The 21,984-nt window shown below is 47.5% G+C and overlaps 1 protein-coding gene across 2 annotated transcripts in view; it reads right to left on the bottom strand.

The window, feature by feature from the left end:
- The window catches only part of ZNF541 (zinc finger protein 541), a 45,211-nt gene that overhangs the window by 10,540 nt on the left and 12,687 nt on the right, over window positions 1-21,984 (bottom strand). For both annotated transcript variants that reach the window (XM_072733187.1, XM_072733130.1), the window contains exons 4-13: window positions 17,823-18,066; window positions 14,370-16,206; window positions 12,369-12,427; window positions 11,156-11,315; window positions 10,761-10,934; window positions 9,541-9,865; window positions 2,956-3,019; window positions 2,188-2,330; window positions 1,690-1,793; window positions 408-483 (exon numbers count right to left, since the gene is read on the bottom strand). In XM_072733187.1, coding sequence (XP_072589288.1) covers window positions 408-483; window positions 1,690-1,793; window positions 2,188-2,330; window positions 2,956-3,019; window positions 9,541-9,865; window positions 10,761-10,934; window positions 11,156-11,315; window positions 12,369-12,427; window positions 14,370-16,206; window positions 17,823-18,066 — 3,186 coding nt within the window. The remainder of the gene's footprint in view (window positions 1-407; window positions 484-1,689; window positions 1,794-2,187; window positions 2,331-2,955; window positions 3,020-9,540; window positions 9,866-10,760; window positions 10,935-11,155; window positions 11,316-12,368; window positions 12,428-14,369; window positions 16,207-17,822; window positions 18,067-21,984) is intronic.

The raw sequence follows: 21,984 nt of genomic DNA on the forward strand, positions 1-21,984 counted from the left end.
TAGGGGCCATGATGATTTTCACTTTATAGATGCAGCCACTGAGGCTTCCCTGAATTGAGAGGCTTGCCAAGGCTGAGGGAGGGCCCCACACTGCCTGACTCCAGGCTGGTTCAGCCCCACTTCTGAACCCTGGCCTGCCTCCACCTCTCCCTGGCCACAGGCAGCCCCTTCCTGGCTGGACAGAGCCCATGAGGGAACCACTGAAAAGGGGGATGGTGGGATACAACTAGAAGAGAACACGCCCACAGAGTCCCTGTCCCGCCCCGGGAAGAACAAGCCTTTCTGGAAAAGCAGGTGAAGGCCTCCAAGAGAACTCCCAAGAGGCACAGGCAAAGTGTGCTGTTGGGATTGACTGTTGAGCTGGTGTCATGTAGGCAGAAACCACACCCACACCCTGCTCCACTCACCTGTGTAGCGGTAGTCGGCCAGTGGGTGAGTCTGCAGCTTCTGGGGTCCTCTGAGTAAGAGGGTCTCCAGGGCAACCTAGAGCAAGAGTAGTGCCAGGCTACTTACACTGGACAGGGTTGGAGGAGGGGGACGACAAAGAGTCTCGCTTTCATTCCTTTGTTCCTTCACAAAACACTCAGCACCCTCCCAAAGGCCTGCCCTTCCCTACAACTCAGCATGGGGCTGGTGCACAGAGCAGCCACTGCCTGTGAGCCACCTGTGGACACTGGGACTATAGCACTGAACACAGAGTGCAGTGGATGTAGATTCCTCCTGGCAAGGTTCTCCTGATGCAGGAAAGAGTGTGCAGATTTATTCTGCTGTGAGCCCCTCACCATCAGGGTCCGGCCTTTGGAACAGCGCTGCCTGTGCCCACTGCCTCGCTTTACTTCCTTCATAGCACTAGTCGCTGTCCAGCAATCTTCTAAAACGTATTTCCTGTTTTGACTCTTCTCAAATGTCAGCCCACGGAGAGAGGGTTTTTTGTCCTGCTCACCAGAACAACCCTGTCAGGTCCAGCCATGTGGTCTGTGGGTCCCGGTGCAAAATGAAAACAGGGGCCCTTGTTCGAAACTGACTAATAATTTCACGATGGTGGCAGCAGAGCATGAAGCCAAGGCTGGGACTCTCAGGCCAGCCCTGGCCCCAGTGCCACAACATTACCAAGTGCTCAGTAGGACCCCATGTGTGTTGGTCACTCTTCTGAGCACCCACTATGCGCTGGCCGCTGCCTCTCAGCTGCAGAAAAAAATATGACTGTGGCACTGACTCCTGTGGAACCCATCTCGGGTGACAGGTCTTTTCTCTCCCACTATTCAAGAATGTGAGCAGGGTCCTTGGAATAGGCAGAGGCATTTCTATTGCATTAGAGGCTTTCATACATGGGTTTTTAATTGAAGAGGGATAATAAAGCTCAATAAATAAATCCAATCAGCACAGGATCTGAGTTGGGCCTACTGGGCTCCCAGCTCCCCACTGCCCCTGAGACGTCTTGGAGGAACCCTGGCACCACTGTTGTGTCAGACAGCTGATTCGCTGAGCCCGTATCTGCAGCTCACAAGACCTGCACCAATCCCAAAGCCACTGGAAGAAGGGTGATGGGCTTCCTTCATTCTTCATGAGCCACAAACCCCCAAGCCAGTAGCACCCTCCATGCACCTGCAGCTCCCAGCCCCAGGAGAGCTGGGAGCTTCCTGAGACAGCCTCCCCACCCTACCTCATCCTGCCCCTGCTTCACTTCACCTGAACATTGCCCTGGGCTTCATGCAAGCAGTGCAGAGCAAGCTCCAGATTGGTGCCCCCTCCTGGCATCACGCTGGAGCAGGCCACGTTGCACAGCTCGGTCACTGTTGCCAGCAAGCATGTGAGAGAGGAGATACAAAGAGTCAGGGAGCTCCAGGGAGGAGATTTTCCTGACGGCACAAAGATGGGGGCTTCTTGTCACTGACCCCCCCTCACGTCTCAGCTGAAAGTGGGATGAGGGTAGAGAGAGCCAAGGAGGAAGGGCATAAATCCTGCTCCCAGCCCCTGCTCTGAGCAGCCTGGCCAGGACTGTGTGAGAAGGGAGGTGGGAGCAGGAGGCTGCAACTCAAGAGAAGCAGCACAGCACCAAGGGCTAGCCCTTCCTACCCCCTCACTCCAGGGCACTGCTTCTTGGCCAAGGGGAGAACTGGGAGGAAAAAGCCTCAGATAGGGGGTGGCGGCAGGGCCCTGGGGAATTTGGCCCCAAGTCTCAGCCACCTCTGTCCTGTGTTTCTGGGTTGGTTGTCACATCTCCCCATGGCTTCCAGACCAGAGAAGCTACATGCTCATCCATTCCAGCCAGCGATCTCTCCTGAAGCTCTGGGATCTCAGCTTGAAACCGGCTTCCTATGTTGATGTGTCTGAAATGAGGCCACACGCACACAGACATGCGAGACATACACATGTGACTAAGACAGGAGATAAAACAGGGATGTGTGGTGGTGTGCCCTGCTCTTGGGCCCCAGCCCCACTCTGTGCCATCTGTCAGACATGTGAAGTGTCCATCATCCCTGATAGATATGTACAGGCATTCCAGAAACCTCTCAAGGGATGCTTCCTTCCTTCCCCTGATTCTCCTTATTGCCACATCTCTGGCCTCAGGTGTCTCTTTGGGTCTAGGACAGGGAAGGCATATGCTGATAGCTGGCATGCTTCTACATCCACAGCCATATCTATCCAGCCACATTCTACAGACACTAAAATGTCTTGCACTGTAACATCACCAATTCTACCTAGAACCCCAGGGTCCTGGGCATTCTGTTCCCCTGGTCCCAGCTATGGTATGTCTGAACAGAAAGAACACTGGAGGAACTTCCCACATACACCCACAGAAATGCACTTCTCTCTTAGGAAGGCTCCATAATTAGATCTGATCCTCTATGATAAAGGGGCCATTGGGAAAAACTGACACTGGCCACAAGGAGGGCAAAAGCACCCCTACTTTGGAAGGATCCACTCTCAGGTGCTAAGTCTGTTCCAACTCACGGTTCAATGCTGATCTTGGTGTCATCCTTTACCATGCAAATGCCAAAAGAGCCATCCACTTGATCTAGGAAACACATAACAAAAAAAAGTCTCAAGAAGATTGATAAGAAGTGTTCTGGGGGCCCATTCTGCCTGACTTTGCAGAGCAGCTAAAAGCAGCCTCTCTTAAAGCTGAGGGGTAGGGAAATTTAAAAAAAATTTAAATTAAAAGTAGAACTATCACATGATTCAGCAATCCCGTTTCTGGGAATTTGTCCAAAAAAACTTGAAATCAGTATCCTCAAAGAGATACCTGCACTCCCATGTTTACTTGGCACTATTCACAACAGCCAAGTGGAAACAATCTAATTGTCCACTTACAGGAGAGTGGGTAAGGAAAACCTAGTATTTACATCTAATGGAATACTAGGTAGCCTTTTTTCATTTTTTCTTAAAAAGAAACCTTCAGTATTCAACAGCATGAATAAATCTTGCGGACATTATGCCAAGTGAAACAAGCCAGTACAGAGAAGAAAATACTGTATGACCCCACTTGTATAAGTATCTAGAATAGTCAAATTCAGGGGCTTGCGGTGGCTCAGTTGGTTGAGCATCCAACTCTTGATTTCGGCTTGGGTCATGATCTTGGGTTCTGGGATTGAGCACCACATTGGGCTCTGCACAAGGCATGGGGCCTACTGGAGATTCTCTCCCTCTCCTTCTCTCTCAGCCCCACATGCATGCTTGCTCACTGCCTCTCTCTCAAAATAAATAAATAAAAATGTATTTATTTATAAATAAATAAATAAAAATGTATTTATTTATAAATAAATAAATAAAAATTTATTTATTTATTCTCTCTCTCAAAATAAATAAATAAAAATAAAACAAATAGTCCAATTCACATAATCAAAAGTGGAATGGTGGATGCCAGGGGCTGGGGGAGTGAGAAGTGGGTATTCACTAATCAATGAGCGTAAAGTATCAGTTAAGACAGACGAATAAGCTCTAGAGCTCTGCTCTATAGCACAGTAGCTATAATTAACAATGTACTGTATACCTTCTCATTTAAGGGAGCAACTGTTCTTATCATGAGAAACATCATAACATATTAACTGTTCTTATCATGAGAAAACATTTTTTGAAAAGATTTATTGGGGCGGGGGCACAGGGAGGGGCAGTCAGAGAGGGAGAAAGTAACCTAAGCAGACTCTTGTGCTAAGCATGGAGCTCAATGTTGGGCCTGGTATCATGACCCTGATATCATGACCTGAGCTGAAACCAAGAGGTGGTCACTCAACCAACTGCACTACCTGGGTGCCCTGATAAAACACAATTTTAAGAAAGATTGCATGAAAGGGGGAGTGGACTTCTAAAAAGCAGAGTAAGGAACTCAGCAGGATGACTGATAAAAAATTATTTTTAAAAACAGCAACTTAAAGTCTCTGGAAGTTGTCCTAAAGGCATACAATATTTTGGGAAATACTCATTTAAGAAAATGACCAAATATTGGTAAGAACAGTGAGAGTCTGTGGCATCTGCCCATCCCTTACCCACCCAATCCCCAGCTCTCTTTAACAGAAGCTCTTCCTGGAGTGCCCAACTCTAGGCAGGTGCAACTAAGGAAAGAGGCTTCCTCTCCCTGCAGCATCAGTGCTTAAAGAATTAAAGGGAGGTATGATGAAGATTTCTTATCAGAGAGAGAATACCATTAGGAGACAGAAGAGTTTAAAAAAGAACCAAATGGAAATTCTGGGGCTAAAAACGTATATTAACCGGGGTGCCTGGATGGCTCAGTCAGTTAAGCATCTGACTCTTGATTTCAGCTTAGGTTATAATCTCAGGGTCATGAGATAGAGCCCCACATGGGGCTCCTGTGCTCAGTGGGGAGTCTGCTTGAGCTTCTCTCTCTCCCCCTCTCCCTCTGCTCCACTCCCCCACCAAAATAAATAAATCATTTTTTTAAAAGTACAATAACCAAGATGAGGCTCAACAGATTTGAACTGGCATGAGAAATAATCAGCAAATCTGAAGACAGATCAATGGAGATTATGTAATCAGAAGAACAGAGTGAAAAAAAGTGGAGAAAGATGGAGTGAGCCTCAGAGAAATATGGGACATCATTAAGTACAATGAAATACTTGTAAGGAGAGTACCAGAAAAAGAGAAGAAAGGGAAAAAAAAACATGTAAGATATCATGGCATTGATACAACAGCTGAAATATTCCCAAATTTGGTAAAACAAACAAACAAAAAAACCCACCTATATATACATCCAGGAAATTCTATAAACTCCAAATAAAACAAACACAAAAAGCTTTACATCTAGACACATAATAGGCAAAATGCTGAAAGCCAAAGATAAAGATCTTGAAAGTAAAAAGAGAAAAACTTGTTACATTCAAGAGCACCTGAGTAAGATTAACAGCTGACTTATCAGAACAGAGGTCAGAAGGCAGAAGGATAACATATTCAAATTGCTGAAAGTAAAAAAACTGTCCATCAGTAATCATATCCAGTAAATTACTTTTCAAAAATAAAGGTAAAATAAAATCATTCTCAAATAAAAAAAATGGTATTTGTTGCTATTACACCTGTCTTTTTTAAAAATTTTTTTCTAAATTTTTATTTATTTATGATAGGCACACAGTGAGAGAGAGAGAGGCAGAGACACAGGCAGAGGGAGAAGCAGGCTCCATGCACTGGGAGCCCAACGTGGGATTTGATCCCGGGTCTCCAGGATCGCGCCCTGGGCCAAAAGCAGGCGCTAAACCGCTGCACCGCCCAAGGATCCCCTATTACATCTGTCTTATAAGAAATAGGAAACGTGGAGGGGTGCCTGAGTGACTGAGTCATGATCAGCTCAGGTCATGATCTCAGGGTTATGGGATCGAGCCCTGGGTCAGGCTCTGTGTTCAGCAGGGAGTCTACTGAAATCCCCCCTCCCCCATGTTCTCTATCTCTCTAAAATAAATAGATAAATCTTTTTAAAAAAGAAATAAAGGTAGAACATTATTCAGTCACAAAAAGGAATGGGATACTAACATACTGTAACACAAGTGAAGCCTGAAACCTCATGCCAAGTGAAAGGAGACAGTGGGCAAAAAACCGCATATTGTAGGATTCCATATATATGGAAATGTCCAGATTAGCCAAATCTACAGAGAGACAACTAGTGGTTACTCAGGGCTGGGGGTGGGGGTCAGGGACAGGAGTGGCTGCTAATAAGTGTGGGGCTTCTTTAGGGGGTGATGACGATGTCTGAAAATTAATGGTAGCAACGGTTGCACAGTTCTGTGAATGTAATAAAAACCACTGTAATACATACTCTAAAGGGATGGGTTTTATGTAAATTGTATCTCCATAATGATAACAAAAACCGGGGATCGGGCAGCCCAGGTGGCTCAGTGATTTAGCACCGCCTTCCGCCCAGGGAGTGATCCTGGAGACCCAGGATCGAGTCTCGCGTCAGGCTCCCTGCATGGAGCCTGTTTTTCCCTCTGCCTACGTGTCTGCCTTTCTCTGTGTCTCTCATCAATAAATAAATTAAATTAAAAAAAAAAAAAAACGGGTATTCCTGGGTGGCTCAGCGGTTTAGCGCTGCCTTCAGCCCAGGGCGTGATCCTGGAGTCCTGGATTGAGTCCTGCATCGAGCTCCCTGCATGGAGCCTGCTTCTCCCTCTGCCTGTGTCTCTGCCTCTCTCTCTGTGTGTGTCTCTCGTGAATAGATAAATGGAATCTTTAAAAAAAATGGTAACAAAACCCAAAAAAAGTTTAGACTGAAAGCAAATGACACCAGATAGTGATGTGAATCAAAAAAAAAAAACAAAACAAAACAAAAGAAAGGATGTTGGTAAAGATGATTATAAAAGTATAATCACTTATTTCTTCTCTTAATTGACTCAGAAAGCAATTGCACAAAACAATATGTATTGTGGGCCTATAAAATATAGAAATACACTATAGATGACAATAATATCATAAAGGAGCTAAAGAAATAATACCCCAGACAGTAACTTGAATCCACAGGAATAAATGAAGTTATCAGTAACAGTAAATAAGAAGGGTAATATAACAAACTCTATAAATAATACCTGTTTTCCTTTAATATTTTTTCATATAGCATAAAATTATATAAGTTAATAATTACAATAACGTATTTCTGAGTTTCTCAAATATATGTCTATGTATATACATATATATAACATATTGCTATATATATATATAACATTAATAGCAAAAAAAGGCTAGAAGGAATAGAACTCGGTAGCAATGTTTCTGTATTTTATTAATACACAACTGAACACACCATGATAAATTAAAACATATGTTTAAGTCCTAGAGCAACTCTTAAGAAATGACTAAGAAAAAGTGAAACATTAGAGGAACGGATGTGTTATATAGGAAAACATTCACTTAATATAAAGGAAAGCAGAAAAAGAGGAACAGAAGGAGAAAATGACATGAGACAAATAGGAAATAAAAAGCAAAATAAAAGATGTAAATCCAGCTGTATCAATGTAATATTAAAAGAGAATAATGGGCAGGCCGGGTGGCTCAGTGATTTAGGGCCACCTTCAGTCCAGGGCCTGGTCCTGGAGACCTGGGATCGAGTCTTACATCAGGCTCCCTGCATGGAGCCTGCTTCTCCCTCTGCCTGTCTCTGTGTCTCTCATGAATAAATAAATTAAATTTAAAAAAAAAACGGGGATCCCACCCTCTGTATTTCTCATGAATAAATAAATAAATAAAATATTTAAAAAATAAAATAAAAGAATGCTTAGGGGCACCTGGGTGACTCAGCTGGTTAAGTGTCTGCCTTCGGCTCAGGTCACAAGGTCCTGGGACCGAGCCCCATGTCAGGCTCCTTGCTCAGCCCTCTCCCTCTGTCCCTCCCATTTGTGCTTGCTCATTCTCTTAAACAAATAAAATCTTAAAAAAAAAAGAAATCAGAAAATACTTTGAGATAAATGAAAATAAGAATACAACATACTGAAACTTATGAATGTGGCTAAAGCAGTGCTCTGAAAAATCTATAACTATAAATGACAGTATTAAAAAAGAAAAAAAATCTCAAATCATTTATGGTCAATTGAGTTTCCACAGGGAGCCAAGCCAATTCAAGAGGAAAGGAATAGTATTTTCAATAAATGGTGCTGGAACAGCTGATATCCATATGCAAAAGAGTGAATCTGGACTCCTGCCTTACACAATATATAAAAGTTAAAATGGATCAGACACAAATTTAAGACTGAAAATGATACAACTCTTACAAGGAAACACAGAAGTAAATCTTTGTGAGCTTTGGTCAGGCAAAAACCTTGGATACAATGCTGAAAGCACAAGTGACAAAAAATAAACTGGACTTCATCAAAATTAAAAACTTTAGTCCTGCAAACAAGACCACAAATAAAATGAAAAGATGATGCCGAAAACGAGAGAGAATCTGCAAACTGTGTATCTGATAAAGGACTTAATTCCAGAATATATGAGAAAGTTTACAACTGAATAATAAAAAGACAACAACCCTATTCAAAAAATAGGCAAAGGATCTGAAAAGATTACAAATGGACAGTAAGCATGCAGGAAGATGCTCAATCTCAACAGCTATCAGGGAAATATAGCTTAAAACTAGATTGGTTATATAAGAAAAAAAGATCTCAAGTGTTGACAAGGATGTGAAGAAACTGGAACTTTCATACAATGCTGGTGGGAATTTAAAATGGTCCAGCCATTTTGGAAAATGGTCTGGTAGCTCCTTAAATGGCTAAATATAGAGTTACTCTATGACCTGGCAATTGCACTCTTGGGGGTATTTGCAGGAGAAATGAAAACATACGTCCAACAAAAACCTGTACGTGAATATTCATGAGTGGCATTATTCACAATAGCCAAAAGGCAGAAACCACCCAAATGCCCATCAACTGATGAATGGATAAATAATATGCAGTTATGTTCAGACAACAGGATGTTATCTGGATGAAAAAGGAAAGAAGCACGGACACGGACACATCCTACAACATGGATGAACATGGATGCTAGTGAATAAGCTAAACACAAAATGTTACCTACTATATAATTCCAGTTGTACAAAATGTCCAGAAAGGGCAGATCCATAGAGAGAAAATGCAGATTAGAGGTTGCTCAGAGCTGGGGAGATGGGGGCTGCGGAATGCGCGTGTGATGCATGGATTCAGTGCTTCTTCTAGGGGTGATCAAAAAGCTCTAAAATTAGATTGTGTGATGGGTGCAGAACCCTGTGAATATACTAAAAAAAATGCTGTATATTTTAAATGGGTGGTTCTCATGGTATGTGAATTCTATTTCAGCAACACTGTTAAAAAGTACTTATAGGGCCCAGGCAGAAGGGTTGTCAGGCTACACAGTCTCCAGATTTTCTTTCTAGCTGTAACACTCTAAGTATCTAGAAGGTTGCTGGTCCCAGATGGTCCTGGGATACCTCTGAACAGCAATGGCACTCATAGTCGGGCACAGCCACAGACCAGAGAGAATCTCTGGACCAAATATGGCAGGAGGGAGTGGACCTGGCCCATAGCAGGCCAACCGCATGCTGAGCAGATTGTAATAATGCCCAGCCTCACTCACCAAGCATGTTGCTGATGAGTTTGTCGGGCCCGGCGTGAACGGAGGTGGAACAGAGGGTGTTGAAGTACAGCCCAGAGCCCTCGCGGATGGGGCTGAGCATGGGGGGTGGTGTATAAGGAGAGCACTGGAACAACCCCTTCAGGAGGCGGTCCACCAGGAACACTGGGGACCTCAGACAGCTCTGGTGGCATCCTCCCAGGCCCAGCTCCCCTAACGAAGAGGGTGTGGGAGGGATGGACAGTGACTTGGGCTGGGGGCGCTTCTTCCGCTTCCTGTGTTGGCTGCTCTCCTTGCTGTCTCTCTCTTCCCCATCCTTCTCTTGTCCCTGGAGAAGAAGAAGAGAGTTCAGAATGGCATGGGAGTACTGGAGACCACCCGCCCCACAGCTCTGTCTTTGGGATAGCAGGACAGTGGGCAGAGAGTATAGACTCCGGAGACTCAGGGACATGTGACCACGCCTGGCGCCCTCAGAAAAGGGAGCCAAGCAGGGCTACTATGTCTGAGCCGTACCCCAGATCCTAACTAAGCCTGGTGACATTCGAGGCTGGAGCTCTCCCATGCATCTGTGCCCTCAAAGAGGCTTTGACACAGAGGAATGTGCAAACAGGGGAGGCTGGTTTCAGTTGTTAAAAGGCCTGGCCCGCACAGAGTGGGGGCCAGAGACAGTGCAGCCATATCACAGAATAAGAAATAGCAACAGGTCCTGTGAGACGGGCAATGGCATCCATGCATCTCATCCCCCAAGGCTAGCCTGGGCTTGCCTGGTGGGATCCTCCAGTAGGGGCTGGGGAGACTGGTCACTTGAAATTACAATGCTCTGTCTCACCTCCATGCAGTCCTTCCTCTCTGCCAGGCCTACTCCTCCTCTCCTCCACGTCTCAGCTCCAACACACCCTCCTCCAGGAAGACCTCCCTGATCTCCTCAGGGTGAGTCCCTGGGGCCCCTCTGGGATGCTCTCAGCTCCCTGCGCTCTGGGGCATCACTGTTTGGGGACAGGTCCACTGACTCTACTGGACTGGCAGGCCCAGGGCTGTCATGGTCACCAAGTCCACAGGCTGGCACCAGGGAAGCTCAGTGGATGTTAATGATTGATTGAACACGCAAACCAAGCTTCCTGAGACTCAGACATTTTTTTGATGTTTGGTTTGTGCTTTCCCTTGCCGCTTCCACCGGCAGGTAGGGGAAGCAGCAGGAAGGAAGTGGACTGACCAGCACCCACCTTGGCAGCGCTCCCAATGGGTCGGGTTGCTGGAGCTACAGGTGCAGACACAGGGATCGCCAAAGGGGCTGCAGCTGTGTTGTCCAAGGACTTCTTAGCCCCTGGGGGACTCTGCCCGTCCCCCTCTGGCCTCAGCACCTGTCTCAGTGGCTTGCAAAACTCCGTGCCAAACACCTAAATGCAGAAAACAGAAGGCTCTTTCAGATTCCCAGTAGGCAGGACAGGAAGAGCTGCTCTGGCCTGAAGCGCTGGACAGCCCTGACTCCTGGAACCCCTGCCCAGGCTTCCCCCAGGGAGAGAGCTCCATCCTGAGATAGATGACATCCAGGCACCTACTCCCCAAAAAGCATGCCAGAAACCCTGAAAGCAAGAACCTACTGCGCACGCCCCTTCACCTGCTGCTCCTGCTTCCCTCGAGGTGATGGCCACTGGTCGCTGTGAAAACACATGTGGCTGCTCAGCCCTTTCTCTGTATAAAACATCTGGCTGCAATTCTTGCAGACATAAGTGCTCCTTGGCTCTGCCCAGTCTGCAGGGCCCCCATTTTGCTGGTTACTGTGAGGAGACATGGCAGGAGGGAAGAACAGGAGAATGGGACTCTGTCCCCATCACTAATTTCCTTTTTTCTTTTTCATTTTCTTATTTTTTTCTTTTTCATTTTTAAGTCTGATCCACTGATAACTCTTGAACCTAAGAAGCGGAGACAGGATACCACAAATCTTCACAGCCGGGTGCATACCTCTTCAAGACTAAAGCAGAAGAGTTCTGTAGCTTTTAGGGTATAGACCCTTTACTTCTTTGGTTAGGTTTATTCCTAGGTATCTTATGCTTTTGGGTGCAATTGTAAATGGGATTGACTTAATTTCTCCTTCTTCAGTCTCACTGTAAACTGTGTGGAGGTTCCTCAAAGAGTTAAAAATAGACCTGCCCTACGACCCAGCAATTGCACTGCTGGGGATTTACCCCAAAGATACAGATGCAATGAAACGCCGGGACACCTGCACCCCAATGTTTATAGCAGCAATGTCCACAATAGCCAAACTGTGGAAGGAGCCTCAGTGTCCATCGAAAGATGAATGGACAAAAAAGATGTGGTTTATGTATACAATGGAATATTACTCAGCCATTAGAAACGACAAATACCCACCATTTGCTTCAACGTGGATGGAACTGGAGGGTATTATGCTGAGTGAAATGAGTCAATCGGAGAAGGACAAACATTATATGTTCTCATTCATTTGGGGAATATAAATAATAGTGAAAGGGAATAGAAGGGAAGAGAGAAGAAATGGGTAGGAAATAACAGAAAGGGAGACAGAACATAGACTCCTAACTCTGGGAAACGAACTAGTGGTGGTGGAAGGGGAGGAGGGCAGGGGGTGGGGGTGAATGGGTGATGGGCACTGAGGGGGGCACTTGACGGGATGAGCACTGGGTGTTATTCTGTATGTTGGCAAATTGAACACCAATAAAAATAAATTTACAAAAAAAAAATAAGACTAAAGTATCCAGAACTCGGGTGACCCAGGGTCAGGGCATAAAGGCCACTTGAGGAATCTGAGGGGCTGAGCTCCCCCAGGGTGTGCAGGGCATGGCTTCTGAACTTACCATCCACCTGCCACATTCTCCTCCTTCAGTGGATGGGGGAGCCGGTAGATATTTCCACCCTAAAGATGAAAATACATGTGAGCCAACATATTGGAAAGGAGGTATACAAGAGCTACAACTGTAAAACTCTGAGAAGAAAGCATAGGTGTGATTCTTCATGACCCTAGAGGATGCACTGGTTTCCCAGATAAGACCAAAACAAAAAGACAGAACTGACAAATCTGACTCCATCAAAATTTCTAACTGCTGTGCTTCAAAGGATACCATCAAGAGAGTGAAAAGACAATGGTAGAATGGGAGAAAATCACAGCCAGTCACAGGCCTGGCAAGGGATTGTATTCATGATATATAAAGAACTCATATACAGCTCAATAAGAAAAAGTCCAATAACCCAATTTAAAAATGGGCAAAGGGTCCAAAAGACACTTAGTGTAAAGGATTTACAAATGGGGGGCAGCCCGGGGGGCTCAGTGGTTTAGTGCCGCCTTCAGCCTGGTGTGTGATCCTGGAGACCCGGGATCGAGTCCCACGTCAGGTTCCCTGCATGGAGCCTGCTTCTCCCTCTGCCTGTGTCTGCCTCTCTCTCCCTCTCTCTCTGCCTCTCTCTCTCTCTCCATGTCTCTCACGAATAAATAAATAAATAATCTTTTTAAAAAAAGATTTACAAATGGCCACTGAGCACATGAAAAGATGCTCAGTGGCATTAGCCACTGGAGCAAAACAAATCAAAGCAGTGATGCAATACCACATCACACCTAGGAGGATGGCTGGGATACAAAAACCTGGAGAACCACCAGGGTTGGTGAGGATGCAGAGAAAGCAGAGTCCTCCTATACTGTGGGTGGGGATATTAAATGGCGTGGCCACTTTGGAAAAGTCAGGCAGTCCCTCGGACGGTTAAGCACAGAGTTGCTTTATGACCTAGAAATTGCATGCTCAAGCATTTCCCAAGAGAAATGGAAACCTATTTCTGAATGGAAACTTGTGTACAGATGTTCACAGCAGCACTATTCCCAATGGCCAAGAAGTAAGTGGGAACAACCCAAACGCCAATTGATGAATGGATTAACAAAACATGATGCGTCCATACTGTGGAATATTACTCAGTTGTATAAAGGAGCAAAGCACTAATAGGTGCTAGAACACAGACAAAACTTGAAAACACCACACCAAGTGTAAGAAACCAGACACAGAAGGCCACATAGTGTATGACTTCAACTACGTGAAATGTCCAGAAAGGGCAAACCCATAGACACAGGTAGATTCATGGTTGCCAGGGGTCGGGAGGGATGGAGAGATTGGGGGTGACAATTCAGGGTACAGGGCTTCTGTTTGGGGTGATGAAAACGTTTGGCAAAGAGTGGTAATGGATGTACAATCCTGTGAATATACTGAGGGCCACTGGAGAGTACACTTCAACATGGTGAATTAAATCATGTGTGCTGTCAAAAAAAAAAAAAAAGAGAGAGAAAAGAAAAAGACAGCTCTGGGTGACAGGAAGGGTGCTGGACCCCGGGCTGTCACGAGGAAGGATGGCCCACCTCTCTGCACCCAGAGATGGACGGAGCTACCATTCCACAAGCGCTGGCTGGCATCGGGACCAAGACTCCCACCAGGAGAGGCAGGGCATCGCGCGCAGGAACATTTACGGGGGCAGAACTCTACCTTTATGGTCCCTGAAGAATTTAAGGAGGGCAATCCAAAAGGAAGTGAGAGGCAAAAAGCAAGCCAGCAGAAAAAGCTCAGGGGGATGGGGTGGGGAGGGAAGGGTCTCTGACAACGCTGAAGACCTCATTCTGACTCTTTCGAGGGAGGGGTTGACAGGAAGAGCCACAATCTCGGCAAATCTGCTCTGGAGGAGGACCCCCAGGGATCAAACACAATGCCTGGCCAACCAATAGGTGCAGAAGCAAGTCACACATGGGACGCAGGAGACTCTGGCCTGGGGCCTGGACAGGTGGGTCAGAGGTTGGGGGTGGCATGAGGGTAGGGCCCATCTACCTGGATTCTGTTGAATATGGTCAGCTTGGACTTGGAGTCCTGGGGTGGCTCTGCTGGTGGTCCAGCTGATGAGAAGGAGGCCATGGCTACCTGGCTTGGGGAGGCCGTGCAGCACATATCCATTTTCACCTTCTCCTTCCTGAAGCCTGAGAAGCGCTGGGACCTAGGGTTGCTGGAGAAGAGCCTGTAGCCTCCGCCCCGGGTGCAGGCCTGGGTCTTTTCGCCTTTTCCAGCCCCCAAAGCCGGGCCATTCTCCACCTGGGCCTGCTTCCCAGGGAGCGGGGCTCCGAGGGTCTCCTCCCCACCTAACTGGGTCTGCCGGGGGCCCCCGGGGGAGAAGATGTCCCCCAAGTCCAAGGTCCCTTTAGTGGATCTCAGCTGCTTGGCCAGAGAGGAGATGTCTGGATTCCCAGGAGGGTCCAATGATGCCGCTGTGAGGGGCAGCGGAGCAGTGGCCACTTTTGGTCCTCCCTTGGTGTCCCGTCTGGTGCCGCCTGGAGAGGCCTCTCTGGGGAACCCGGGCGTGGTTTTCTTCCTGCGGCCTGGGGACCCCTCTGGCTCCGGGTTTCCAGGGCCAGCATGGAGAGAGTCAACAGGAGTTGCTGGTGGTGGGGGCTGCTGAGGCCACGGCCCCGGCAGTGGCTTCAGGGCAGCCTGCTTGCCCTCGGGCCCCGGCAGCTGGGAGAAGATCCGCTGGGACTTGGCAATCATTTGGAACACCTGCATCTGCTCGTGGCTCACCAGAGACTCCTGGGACTTCAGGAACAGCTGCCGGAAGAGTGGAGTGGCATCCGATGGGAGCCCGCTGGGCTTCTGGGCATCTGGGAGGCTGGGCTCCCCAGGGTTCTGCCGCAAGAAGGAGTCACAGTCAAACTTGCTCTTCTTGGAAACCCAGGAGTCGTCTTCTCCGCCAACATATCTGGGGTCCCCTGAGGCCTCCCCAGGTGCCTTCAGGAGCGTGGCAGGGAAGGGCAACGTGTCCTCCAGACTGGGGCCTGAGTTGGGCAAGGGCTCCCCCACGGGGGAGGTGCTGCTGGGGCCAGGGGCTGACTCGCAGCCCTCCCGGGACGGCTCTGACGGGGGCTTGTGGACCATGAACACATTGTTCCCTTTGTTCTTGGGGCAGCCGGGCAGGTTCCGGAGCCACTGGAAGTTGTGGCTGGCTGGCTGGGAACTGGTGGGGACAGTCTGGCCTCGGAACAGAGGCAGGCAGGCAGGTAGGGGGCCACCCTCAGGCCACCCATCCAGGGTGGGCGGCACTGGGAGCAGAGGGGGCTCAGACTCGGCCAGGTCAGTGCCCCCGTTCTCCACTGCTCTTGAGTGGATGGCTGTGAACATGGCTGCAGCAGGCTCCTTCCTTGGGGGACGAGGCTCTTCCGGAACGTCAATGCCCAGGTTTCCAGGGGCCACTGGGATGCCTCCTGGGGTGCAGGAGGAGGGCCCGGAAGAGGGTGCACAGGGACAGGCTGTGTTCCTCCCCTCACTGCCATCTGAGGGCCCCGCGGCGGCTGGGCCGGGAGAAGAGATCTTCTGGTGGACGATGCTGCTCACAATACAGCGCAGGAGGTCTCGGTTGGGCAAGAGGGAGCTGGGGGACCTGGCTTCTGGGGGCACCAGAGATCGCAGGCCAGCGGGTGCAGGCTGGCTGGCCCCCTCGTGGGCATGGGGGGAGTCCCCGCAGGCTTCCTCTTCCGGGGGGGCTTCTTTCAGGATACACAGACCATGCTGGACCTCATAGTGCCGACGCAGGGAGCGGTAGTCACAGTAGCTCTTGCTGCAGCCCTGCTCGATGCACACGAAGGGCTTGGTCTTCTGGTGGGTGAGCATGTGCCCAGTCCTGGAGTCACACAAGAGAAGTCAGTCAGCAGGTTTCTCAGCTGCCCCTTACCACACGAAGAACCCCGGGTGTGTCCCCAGGGGGTGGCGGTGCATCCATCCCATCAGTCAGAAGCTACACTGAGCCTCCCTGAGGAAAGACCCAGACAGCCACTCTTATGGGCAAAGCAATGCAAGGGGTGCTCCCTTCCCTCACCTTCGAGCAAAACCCTTATATGAGGGGAAAAAGATCAATGAGAGCCAGATTGGAGTTCCCCAAAGTGAGTTCCCAAAGAACACCAGTCCTCCAGAGTCGCTCCCTGAGGACGTGGGCTCAGCTGGCAAGGAAGTTTTGAAAAAAACACCATTTGCTCCTTGGAAGTTCAGTGTAGCAAATTTAAAAGCTATATAGTGCATAGAGAGACATCTCTTTAACCTCCCATATCTCTCAAACCTATGTGCCCACAGAACCATTTATTTAAACAGCCCCTTTTAGCATCCTTGAGGACCAAGGTTCTGCAGGACACAGTGAAGGAGATGCTATCTTCAGGATAACCATTCCCTTAGCCAAAAGAGCCTTTGCCTTCCCATAGCACTCCTCTAAGGAGACAGCTACCTGGAACCCACTCCAGCAAAAAAAAAAAAAAAAAAAAAAAATTACAGATGCCCCATCAGTAAAAACTTTCTAGCAGTCAAATGTGCCTTCTGTAATTTCTGCAATTATAAATGAATACAAATATGTACTATATCTATATCATACTTCTACGTACATTAATATATCCTAAGTCTTGCTCTGGGTTCCCAACAGCCCTCCCCTGGACAGTCTAATCAACATGACACATGGGGTATCTCCAATAAATAATACAGTCTTTCCTCAAAGGCTGGCCTTGGCCTCCATCTGAGGGCAGCTGCAGAGGAGGAGTCGGGAGATTCCATTTCTAGCCCCAACCATAGTTAGGTGCATCCTAAAAATGCAAGGATTTGCCATCTACCACTGGCAAGTCTCTTAGTTTGAAAAAAGTCTGCCTTTCCTGCCTCATTAGCAAGAAAAGCTCATGATTTTCCAAGATACTGAGAACAAAGGGAATTCTGGCTAACTCTTAAAGTGGGCTTTATTTTTTAAATCATGAGTTTAGGAAGGCAAAATGGAGTTAAAAAAAATTAATGCTCCACTAACATATTCTATAAACAGGCATTTCAGAATCTCTCAGGCCCCTGAGTTATTCCCATCCACACTCCTCATGAGAAGCAGATCCATTCTCCTTGGACACCTGCCAGGGCCTCCAAAACATTTCTCTCTAAAGTTAGCCCAATGCCCTGTGTGACAAAATTCTTTTGGGAGTGAGCCCTTATGTGTCCTGAAACCCACAAGGGTCCTGCCTGCAGAATTGAGGCAGTGATTTCCTCCCTGGTGTGAACATGGGGGCTGGGAAAAGTGACCTGCCCTGGGAGGAGCGAGCCTTGGGCTCAGAAGCACTGGCAGTGGCAGAAGGGAGGTACATCTGCACATGGGATCACAGCCATCTTGGGAGTGGGAAGGGACCCCAGCTGAGGGCAGGCCTGGTTGCCTGGGAGGGCGTTAAGGGAAGTGGGAGCATGCCCACTCCCCACTGGCCCCTTGACCGTGCTCCCACATACAGGTGGTCCTGGCGCTTGAAGGCCTTGCTGCAGATTTTGCAAACGTGCTTCCTTTCCTGGCTGTGCGTCAGGTAGTGCTTGCTAAGGGAGCTGGCGCTGCTGAACACCTTCCCACAGAGGCTGCAGTCCAGAAGCGGGTTCTGGGGGGAAGTGTGCTGCCGCTTGCCTTTCCTGGTACTCCCACAGGTAGCCCTGCCTCCTTCATCAGCCTCCTTAGGCATCTTGAGCACGCCAAGGCCCAGGTCTAAACAGAGGGAGAAAGCACAGGTTACAGACATGTGGGGATGACAAAGGGCATGGCTAAGGTACTCGGCAAGTCTTGGGGCCATGACCCACTGGGGTCAGGACAGCGTCTTCCAGCTTCAACCACCTTGGGCACAGAGAAAAGGATGTGAAAGAGAAGGGATCCCAGCCAGGCCATGCAGAGGGACAGCAGCTGTCTGAAGCACTCCTAGGACATGGAAGTGAGGAGGTGACTGACCAACATGGGCCAGGCCACCCATGGTGCTCTCAGAAGGCCAACCCAGAAAAATACAATCTAAAGCCTTAGGAAAGTATAAATCCTTTCTTCCAGCCAATTCCACCTCTGGGATCTTAAAGTAAAAATATACAGATTTATACAAAGAAGTAGCTGGCAAAGTAGTTAACAGCAGCACTGCCTGGATTCCCTTTAGACACAACCTAACATTTGATAAAAGGGCACACAGGTGACTGCTTGATGGTCTGAGTGGTCTAGAACAGCATTTAAGATAAAACTATAGGGGATCCCTGGGTGGCTCAGCGGTTTGGCACCTGCCTTTGGCCCAGGGCGTGATCCTGGAGTCCCGGGATCAAGTCCCACGTCAGGCTCCCTGCATGGAGCCTGCTTCTCCCTCTGCCTGTGTCTCTGCCTCTCTCTCTCTCTATGTCTATCATGAATGAATAAATAAAATCTTAAAAAAAAGATAAAACTATGGAAAAACATCCAACACAAATGGACGTTCACGCCGCGCTACTCACGGAGAAAACAGCAACCTGCTACAAAACACAAAAAGACAAATAAATCTGAATAGAAAACAAGCTGAGAGAATGGCATATACTGGTAGGACTGTGGGCCTCTTCTTTTACTCTTCTTGTGTATTTGAATACATTTGCATTTCCATGTTTTCTGTGTCCCTCTGGGTAAAATGATAAAAGGTATGTTTAAAATCATTCACCTGCGGAATGGGGGGAAGGGGGGTTCGTCAAGTATCTCCAGGGCCAGTGAGTAGGGAGGGAACAGACTGCTTCTGCTTTGTTCCAAGGGACAGAGATAGGTTTGCTTTCCTCCAGACTAAAGAGAAGCTGATTTCAAATCACTGGAAATGCAGGGGCCATGGATGCGAGGACTCTGCAGGCTCCTGCTATCCCCAGCATTCCCCTCCTTGCACTCATGGACACTCCACAATCATCTATTGGACAGACCAACAGTGGAAGATACTCCTGCTCTTTAGAGTGGTCCTCAAAATGGATTCAGACTGCCTCATGAGATGGCAAGTTCAGAAACCTCCACTTCTCTGGGGTGCTGCCAGGGGCAGGACCCAAAAATCCAAGGGCCCAGGGCTCAGTTGGTTAAGCATCTGCCTTCAGCTCATGTCATGGTCCTGGGGTCCTGAGATGGAGTCCCACATAGGACTCCCTGTTCAGCAGGGAGTCTGCTTCTCCCTCTCCCTCTGCTTGAGCTCTAACAAATAAATAAAATTTAAAAATAAATAAACCAGAAAACCAAATGTTGCAAAAATTTGACAAGGACACTGAAAATCAGGCAGAGGCACTGGCCTGAGAAGCTGCCTGATGCTCACAGAAGGCAGTGTTACAAATATGTTATAAAACGGTGTATTGGGATGCCTGGGTGGCTCAGTGGTTGCATGTCTGCCTTAGGCTCAGGGCATGATCCCGGAGTGCTGGGATTGAGTCCCACATCGGGCTCCCTGCATGGAGCCTGCTTCTCCCTCTGTGTCTTTTCCCCTCTCTGTCTCTCGTGAATAAATAAATAAAATCTAAACAAAACAAAAAAAACGGTGTATGTTCTCTGACAGGCAAACCTCCTTGAAGGAATATGTTCAAAGAACGTGGCCAAAAAAGGAAACTCGACACGTAAAAAACTTATTCACAGAAACGCAGTCTAAGAAACAAGAATACAAAGAGCACGATGGAGTAATTTATGATGATGAAGGAAGACCTTTATGTAAAAAAGCAAATACGCTACTTTTAAAAAACCTCAAATTGCATCACACATTCACTGTCCCTGAGCAAAGCCATGTTTTTCTGAGTGCCTTCAGTCATGTTTTTCAAAATCTACGTGTGGGAGCCAGGTTGGGGAGCTTTCCTGATGTTACTTTTCTCTATTTCCTAAGTTTTCATTAGTAACTGTGTACTATTTTCCTAATTGGGAAAATGAACACAAGTGTTACACTGGCCTGAAGTTAAGCTGGAGAAGTATAAGGAGTTAGAATTTAATGTACAGTGGACTCCTCTTTTTATGAGATATAAAAAAAATTCAAGTTTAAAATACATTAGGAAAGGGGATCCCTGGGTGGCTCAGCGGTTTGGCACCTGCCTTTGGCCCAGGGCGCGATCCTGGAGTCCCGGGATCGAGTCCCACGTCAGGCTCCCGGCATGGAGCCTGCTTCTCCCTCCTCCTGTGTCTGCCTCTCTCTCTCTCTCTCTCTCTCTCTCTCTGTCTATCATAAATAAATAAATCTTTAAAAAATAAAATAAAATAAAATAAAATACATTAGGAAAAATGAACTAGGTTAATGATTTGTGGGACACCTGGACAGCTCAGTGGTTGAGCATCTGCCTTTGGCTCAGGGCATGATCCCGGGGTCCTGGGACAGAGTCCTGTAGCAGGCTCCCCAAAGGAAGCCTGCTTTTCACTCTGCTTTTCGCCTATGTCTCTGCCTCTCTTTGTCTCTTATGAATCAATAAATAAAATAAATTTTTTAAAAAAGTCAGTTAATGATTTGTAATGCATTTTGCAGGCAGGGACACAGACCCCCATGAAAACCTAATGAAAGCCATGGTTTCTCTGTTCAGCAAAATGCACCCATATTCACACTACCAGCATTTTTCAGGTAGCTCCTGTGGCCAGGGCTGAGCACCTAATCCCATATCCCCTGGGGTTGGCCCAGTGCCTAAACACTGCACATGTCCCATGATTCTAGGATTTTGCGTCAGCTGTCACTCCAACATGGTGATAAGGCTGACCCTTAGTCTACTGCGTCTTGTGTGGAGAGGAGGCTTCATGAGTTTTTCATTTTAGCAAGTCTTCAGGACATTTCCTGAGCTGCTTATCCTGACATTAACATCTGTTCTGCAGAGCCATCATGGATGTGGTCCTCCGTGCATGTGGTATGAATTAACTATCGAAAAGCTCTGGCTCAGTCAACCCATCTAAGCTACTTACCCAAGAACCCAGGAAAAGAGTTAGCAAAAATCTAATTTGGGGCACCTAGGTGCCTCAGTTGGTTGAGTGTCTGACTTCTGATTTTGGCTCAGGGCATGATCTCGGGGTTGTGAGATTGAACATGGAGTCAGGCTCAGTGGGGAGTCTCCTTGAGATTCTCTCTCTCTCTCTGCCCCTCCTCTTATGTGCTCTATTAAAAAATAAATCTTAAAAAAAATTTTTTTAGGTCGGATTTATCTTGTAAGGGAACCCTGAAAGCAAACCAAAAAACCAAATGAAAATTGCACCATGGTCTTTAGCCATTCCATCAGCTCTCCTTTTGCTCCTCTGCTGTTGAAGAGAGAAACTTAGAACTAAATCAATGGACTGTCAGGGATGAACTCTACTGATATGGATGAAAATACCATCTGTCCCATGTTTTACAGTCCACACAGTGCTTTTACATACATTTCTTCTCTTGCTTTTTACTGCTATCACTCTGAGGCGAAGCAGAGTGGGCATTATCATCCCCCCACTTCACGGATGAAGATACTGAGGCTGGGGAAGGTTAGACAGCCAAGTGGCAGACAGACAGGATCCCAGGGCATTCTGAAAATGTGAAAGGGGCCTCTGAGATGTAATTGGTAGGAAAGTCTCCTGTGAACTCAAAGGTCTGCCCACATCACACACAAGATTAGGACATTCAGAAATGGCCAAGTTTCTCAACATTATTTCTTAGGATCAGTATTCAGTTTC

Source organism: Vulpes vulpes, chromosome 1 (assembly GCF_048418805.1).
Source record: "Vulpes vulpes isolate BD-2025 chromosome 1, VulVul3, whole genome shotgun sequence".
Taxonomy (NCBI): domain Eukaryota; kingdom Metazoa; phylum Chordata; class Mammalia; order Carnivora; family Canidae; genus Vulpes; species Vulpes vulpes.